The 7,043-nt window shown below is 40.6% G+C and overlaps 1 protein-coding gene across 2 annotated transcripts in view; it reads right to left on the minus strand.

Moving 5' to 3' along the window:
- Positions 1-910: 910 nt before the first annotated feature.
- CUNH5orf34 (chromosome unknown C5orf34 homolog) overlaps positions 911-7,043 on the minus strand; it is a 31,733-nt gene continuing 25,600 nt past the window's right edge. For both annotated transcript variants that reach the window (XM_008832924.3, XM_029563455.1), the window contains 3 exons: positions 4,282-4,377; positions 2,693-2,733; positions 911-1,212 (listed from right to left, as the gene is read on the minus strand). In XM_008832924.3, the coding sequence (XP_008831146.1) occupies positions 1,022-1,212; positions 2,693-2,733; positions 4,282-4,377 (328 nt within the window). In that variant the 3' untranslated portion in view covers positions 911-1,021. The remainder of the gene's footprint in view (positions 1,213-2,692; positions 2,734-4,281; positions 4,378-7,043) is intronic.

Here is a 7,043-nt window from a genome sequence, read left to right on the forward strand (position 1 = left end):
AGAGAGAGAAAGAGAGAGAGAGAGAGAGAGAGGAGCTGTTAGGGGAAGGCAAAAGATGGCAGGAGCGAGGAAGGGAAGGGAGCTGAGGTAGGGAAAAGGATTTGAGCGTGACGGGGAGGCAGGTCTGACTCCCAGGTGGGCGTGGACAGGCACAGTAACTGTGCCGGGCAATTCAACGGTCACGGAAACCAGTGCTGTCCAGTGGCCTTGAGTGAGGTCCAGGAGTGACTGAATTTGATTAGAAAGGAGATGAAAAGAAAAATGGAGGCTAGCCAGAGAGTAGTGAAGGGGAAAGGGGAGAGAGAGAGAGTGGAAAGAAATGGGAGCGGGGAGAGAGATAGAGGGTGGAAGTGTACCTTAATGCTGAATCAGTGGTGTTCGCAGCAGCCAATAATGACAAGCAAGTCTGAAAGTTTTACATGCGAGGTCCCTTGAAGTAAGAGCCGGTTTTGGGACCATTTGATAGGTAAAAGTTTGGGGTGGAGAGCGAGTGAATGGAGGAGGCACTGAGGCACAGATAGAACTCTCAGCAGGATACAGCTTTATTTCGCACGGGACATGTTTCCCTCGGGGAAGGGAAAGATGTCAGCCCACGGGTTGTGAGCTGAGACTTATATATGGGGGCTTCAGGGTGCAGAAGTGGGGAGAAGTTTTGGGGAAAAGTCAAGCAGGGGGAAGCAGGAAAAGCAGGGCTTGTAAACCCGGCTCCATTCAGTCTGCCAGGCAGGATCTGGGTCTGGAAGTGTTTACTTTTTCCTCTTAAGATAAGGGAAAAGCTGCTGTGTTAAACAGCTTCTAAAATCTCTGGTTAACAGGTACAATCTGCTTGTCTTGTCTTTGGAGATCAGAGGAAAGGCAGGCTGCTTCTCAGCAGAGTTTGTTTCCCTTGACTTCAAAGGCCAAGGCGCTTATCAGCTCAGTTCCCTTTTTCAGGCTCCAAAAGTCCATAGGTCCCTGTTGGGGAGGGGAGAAGCTGCTGTTGTTTGGAACCCTAATACTCCCTCAGTAACAATTCTATTTTTCACTTTTTAGAGTTTGACAGAAGATAGTCAATATCCTGAAGGATTTGGGAAGTTTTCTCCAGTGCTATGGATACTCTCTTTTCATTGGCTGCTTCAAGCAAGGTTTCTGAAGATCTTGATTTATCATAATCAGAATACTCATTTTTCTTATTAGAAGTCAAGTTGAGGACACCACTATTTTCTAGTAGCCCTGAGATACTTAGTTAAGGAGCTTTTCTCTATATTTTTCATTATATACTTTTATTTTTCAGAAAGCCTGACTTTGATAAGAAAATAATATTTTTCAGTTACAAAGCTCTCTTGAATTCATAATAGCACTGGGATTTCAGAATTTGGGTAGTCTACCCCATAGAGATGAGACAACCAGCTAAGCATAAGGGAAAGGGAAGTAGAAAAGTGTGTGTGTGTGTGTGTTTGGATGGGGGTTTGGTGGTAGGGAAGAGATTTAAAAAAAAATCAAAATCTCAGTAACAGTTCTTTACAAGTTATGAAAATAAAGATGACAACAGGGTTATAAACCATGAGCACACTGCAATTTTTAATTTAAAAAGATCTATAGTAAAAGGAAAACCTGCCTTTTCTTGCAGAACTAGTTTATTATTTGAGCAATTGAAATGTTCCCTCCAGGAGACAGGAAATAAACAAAACATACACTGCCCAGGAAGGAAATGAAACAAGGCTCAGGAAGATTCTCAAGGCCCCTCCCCAGGGCTCTGTAGAGTAATAGTAGCTGGGGAGGGGTGGCTCTGACCAGCAGGGTGCGCCAGGGATGCAGCTTCCAAGAACTGCCACCTATGCTGGGCTTTTCCTTTGAGTCATCTGTGCTCCTGTAAAGAATAGCTCAACTACATTTCTGTAAGCAAAGCCAGTAAAATCACTAGTTCACTAAGCTGGACCTTGGTGGAATTGTTTCTTTGGTCTTACTGGCTCTCTATCTCCAGTGAATTAACATCTCCTCACGAAATGTCATAGAACAGTAAGATTACAGAAATATCAGAAATGAATTCATTTGACTGAAAGGATTCATAATACTAAAAGCTAGAGATTATCTTCAACAGTTATAATTCAGAATATAATTAATTATGTAAGACAAAAGGAGAACTTAACCCTAGTCTACTGCTTCACCCAATTTAAACTTAAAGCATAAACATTAGTAGCATAATATTTTGATGTAGCTACATGGAATGTTTAAAGAAAATATGGATTTTAATCCTTGTTTTTGCCCTGTCTCTGTCAGCAAATTTCAGCTGACACGTTTGTGGTTAGAACACCAACACAGGTCGCTAGAACTCCTGGCCTGTGTCCTGATGAAACATCCTCATTTGTTTTCTTTCTAAATTTATAATAATTTGCCTATTTGTGAGACTGTACTTAAGTTTCTGTGTCACTGTACTTACTACCTAAGGTATAAAGGATGAATGCTTTCCTCCTTTTGGGGTTTAGACTTTGAGACTTAAGTCCTCTGGCCCAAGTTGCAGCCTACACAAACCTGCTTCCTGTGTCTCCTGGTGTCCTCTTATCTGTCCCCCAACAATTCCACAGAAAGAAACTACCTTAAGGAAAAGTCAGCAACCCACAGTATGGGTTAGTATTCATAAAGTATAGTCACTATTGAGCCTAGACTGGAAGGGAATACTTATGTAGGACAATACATTCTGTCAAAAGGATACAGTTAAATTTCTGTATTTTTCTGAGTTCAGATGCAACAGACCTGTTCAAGATAAAAGTTGACATTTGAACACGAGCTCTTACCATGTTTAACAGAGACAGCAGGTGACTGGCCTGAAATAGGAGGCTGGCTACAGAAAACTCTAGCAGAACTCCTATGTGTGACTTCCACATTTCTTCCTAATAAGTTAGAATGATGAGCAGCAGCAGACAACTACAAATAATGCAACTTGACTCCCTCTGTGAAAACTAGTGAGGACATTAGTCTAAAGACAACTATTCCAGTTCAAAATTGAATCAATGGGCTAATAATGGTCATATAGAAAAAATACTGAAATACAATCTAGGTAGCTATCTACTGTGCAATTTCTTTTCTCTCCATAACTACTCTGACAGAAGACAAATAACAGCAGACATGTCTTGGGAAACAGAGCTACTCCTCAAGTCCTTTGTCCTGTCTCTGCTGTTCTCCATGACATCTGCCAATGGCTGTTATGCATTTTCATTTTTCAGTATGTCTCAAGTTATTCTCTTTCAGCATTCATGTAAACAAGCTGGCATTAAAAAAAAAATTATCTGATCAGTGGTGACTTGATCAGCTTCAGAAATGTACAAATGCTCCCTCTCTTCTCAACTGCTTTATGTTAGCTAAGCAAGCAATTTTTCTGCTCTAAAATAGATTGTAGCTGAAGGGAACATCTATTTTCATTTTATTTATTTATTTTTAATATTTATTTTTATTTCATGTGTATGAGTGTATTGCCTGCATGTATGTAAGTACGTACACCTGTGTTGTGCAATGACCACGGAGGTCAGAGAGTGGTGGATTCCCCTGGAACTGGAGTTATAGATGGTTGTTAGCCACCATGTGGGTGCTGGGGATCGAACCTGGGTCTCCTGCAAGAACAGCTACTGTTCTTAACCACTGACCCATCTCTCTAGCCCCCTCATTTGATTTATTCTAAGGAGTATTCACTTAAAGATAGAAATCACTCTCTTTCTCTACGCACACGCACACACACACACACACACACACACACACACACACAATTTTTTTGCCTAGTACATTATGCTAAGTCACCTTATAATTTACTCTGAAAAAGTTCATAAATCAGGCATGGGCTACAGCTCAGCCTAGTGTGTACCTGCCTAGTACACACGACACTGAGTGTAACGTAACAGGGTTAAAAATTGTTCATGGTATCCGTTTCCAATATACTTAGATTATACTCTGTGATATTAATCTTCCAAATGACCTTTCTTCCGTTATATTTCCATTTATGAACTTGTATTTTCATGAGCTACTTAAGATCCATCTTAATACATCAAAACTCACAATATATTCTAGCAGCAAGCACTTATTGCTGCAGAAAAAAAGTTTCCTCACGCCTAAGATCTTTTCTGTCATTTTGTGTGGATGTGCACGAATCAGAGGATAAATGTGTCTTTATGTGCGTTCTGATGATTGAACTCAGGTTGTCAGGGTTGGAGTGCCTTTACCTGTTGAGCCACCTTGTCAGTCCTCAGTACTAATTTTGAAATATTAATTGGCTGTTCTACACAGATTTAGGCTTAAAAGCAATATACATACCAATTTTCTTTGAGAACAGGTGACAGATGTGTGGGCGTCTGTCTTGGACTAGTCTGGGTCAGTCTTCTGCACCATGATGTTACTGCTGTCACATATCTGGAATGAACACATTAAAGAAATATTTGGTAGTAAAATCCATTAAATTGTATAATTAATATGCATCAATATTTAAAAAAAAGAATCAAAGTAAAAGAAATACTTGAAAATGAACTTGTATACTTTCTATGCCTATTTCTTTGGACACGGGGACCCTAAGCTGGCCTCAATTTCATTATGTAGAGATGTAGGTAAGAATGATCTTGAACTTCTGACCCTCCTGGGGCTACCTCGAAGTGCTGGAACTTAAATTTTTAAATTTTTTTGCTTTTATTTTTATTTTATGCGTAGGAGTATATTGCCTGTATGTGTGTAAGTGCACGTGTGTTGGGCAATGCCTCTGGAGGTCAGAAGAGGGCGTCACATCCCCTAGAACTGGAGTTGCAGATGGTTATTAGCTGCCATGTGGGTGCTGGGAATCCAAACAGGTCCTCTGCAAGAGCAGCCCTGGTCCTGACAGCTAAGCCATCTCTCTAGTCCACTGCTTTTATTTTTTGCTCAGATAGCCAAAGCAAACCTGAGCACTAAGAGCAATGCCAGGGGTATTACTATACCAGGCTTTAAGCTGTATTACAGAGCTGTAGTCATAAAAACAACATGGTACTGGCACAAAAATAGACCCATAGATCAATGGAACAAAACTGAAGACTCAAATAAGAGTAAATACAATTTCAGCCACCTGATATTTGACAAAGAGGCCAAGAATATTCAATGGAGGAAAGACAGCATGTTCAGCAAATGGTGCTGGCAAAAACTCTCACTGAGTTCTATCTCTGATCCCATCTTATTGTAATAGATGATGAAGCATAGATTTAATCTGGATCAAAGACCTCATTGTAAAGCCTGAAACTCTGAAACTGTGAGAAGAAAAATTGGGGAAAAACCTACAAGATATGGGTGTAGGAAAGGATTTTCTAAACCGGACATCAATTGCTCAGGAAACAAGGGCAAGAATTAACAAATGGGACCTCATTAAACTAAAAAGCTTCTGTACATCAAAGGAGGCAACGAGGGAAGCAAACAGAAAACCCACGGAATGGGAGAAAATCTTCACCAGCGACACATCCAATAGAGGTTTAATATCCAGAATATATAACAAACTCAAAAAACAGAGCATCAAGACAAGAAGCAACCCAACTGAAAAGTGGGCTAAGGAACTGAACAGAGTGTTCTCAAAAGAAGAAGTAAAGATGGCTATGAAGCATCTTAAAAGATGTTCAACATCACTAATAATTAGGGAAATGAAAATTAAAACCACTTTAAGATTTCATCTTACCCCAGTCAGACTGGGGTGAGGGTATGGGGAAAGGGGAACATTCATCAACTGCTGGTGGGGCTGCAAACTGGTTCAACCCCTATGGAAAGCAGTGTGGAGAACTCTTAAAAAACTACAAATGAACCTACCATTTGACCCAGTTATACCACTCCTTGGCATATACCCAAAGAACTCATCCTATTACAGAGACACTTGTACATCTATGTTTGTTAATGCTCTTTTCACAATAGCTAAGAGATGGAAGTAACCTTAGTGTCCCTTGATTAACAAGTAGATAATGAAAATGTGGTTCATCTTTATGATGGGGTTTTACTAAGCAGTAAAGAAAGATGAAATCATGAAATGTGCAGGTAAATGGATGGAACTAGAAACTGTTATTCTAAGTGAAGTAACACAGACTCAGAAAAAAAATCGACATGTGTTCTCCCTCATATGTGGATCCTAGAACCAAACCCTGATAAGTGAGTATGTATCCAGACATAACTATAGGAACCAGGATAACAGAAAGGAAACAGGGAGGTAAAGGAAAAGAAAGAACCTGAAAGAGAAGAACAGTAGGAAACAGGCCTTAATAAGGGAGATATGGATAAAAATTGGGTTAGTTTAAGGGAGGGGAGAGGGAGGGAAGGGTATACAAGGAACCTAGGGGATAAAGTGAAAAAAGGAGCTCAAGAGAGGTAGGACTGTAGGAGAAAGGTCGAGAAGGATCTTTGACTTATCTTCATATAGGTGGAACTGGTAAAAAGAAAGGAGCCAGGGGCTCCTCCCAAGCCCATGTGACCCCAGAGGAATAGATCCTCAAACGACTTTAAGAGTAAAAATAAGTTGGTTTATCTGGGCCAACTGTATGGCCTTAAACACCCAAAAGGAAAGTATAACCAAAGATTAAAGAGGCCAAGATAATTTTTTAAGAGTCCATATACATAGCTAAAGGCTACATAACAAGCAACAACGCCAGATAGGAGATGCCTTCTTTTGAGTTGTTGGCCAGGGTAGTCAAAGGGACTCCCAGATAGTAACCCAGCATAGAACTTGGAAAATGAACAGCAGACCCCAATCTTACCCAAAAGAATATTGACAACTGATGACCGCTAGATGAGGAACCTCTGACCCTCCTAAAACAAAGACCTCTAGGTAGACTGACTAGATTCACCAGAAGGGCAAGTAGTGGGGAATGGCTGGGGGTGCCGACAACACAGCAGACAGTAGCAGGGATATCAGAGTATAAGGGCTCTAGTGGGAGGAGGGAGGCTATGGGAGGGTGCATCTGGGAAGTGGGTGTGTAGTTGAATAAGATGGTTTGGGATGTACTGTGTGATATACACACATACACACACACACACACACACAAATCAACAAATTTTTAAAAAATGTATTATATTTGAGGTGG

The sequence above is a fragment of the Nannospalax galili genome, unplaced genomic scaffold, assembly GCF_000622305.1.
Source record: "Nannospalax galili isolate Female #2095 unplaced genomic scaffold, S.galili_v1.0 scaffold235, whole genome shotgun sequence".
Taxonomy (NCBI): Eukaryota; Metazoa; Chordata; class Mammalia; order Rodentia; family Spalacidae; genus Nannospalax; species Nannospalax galili.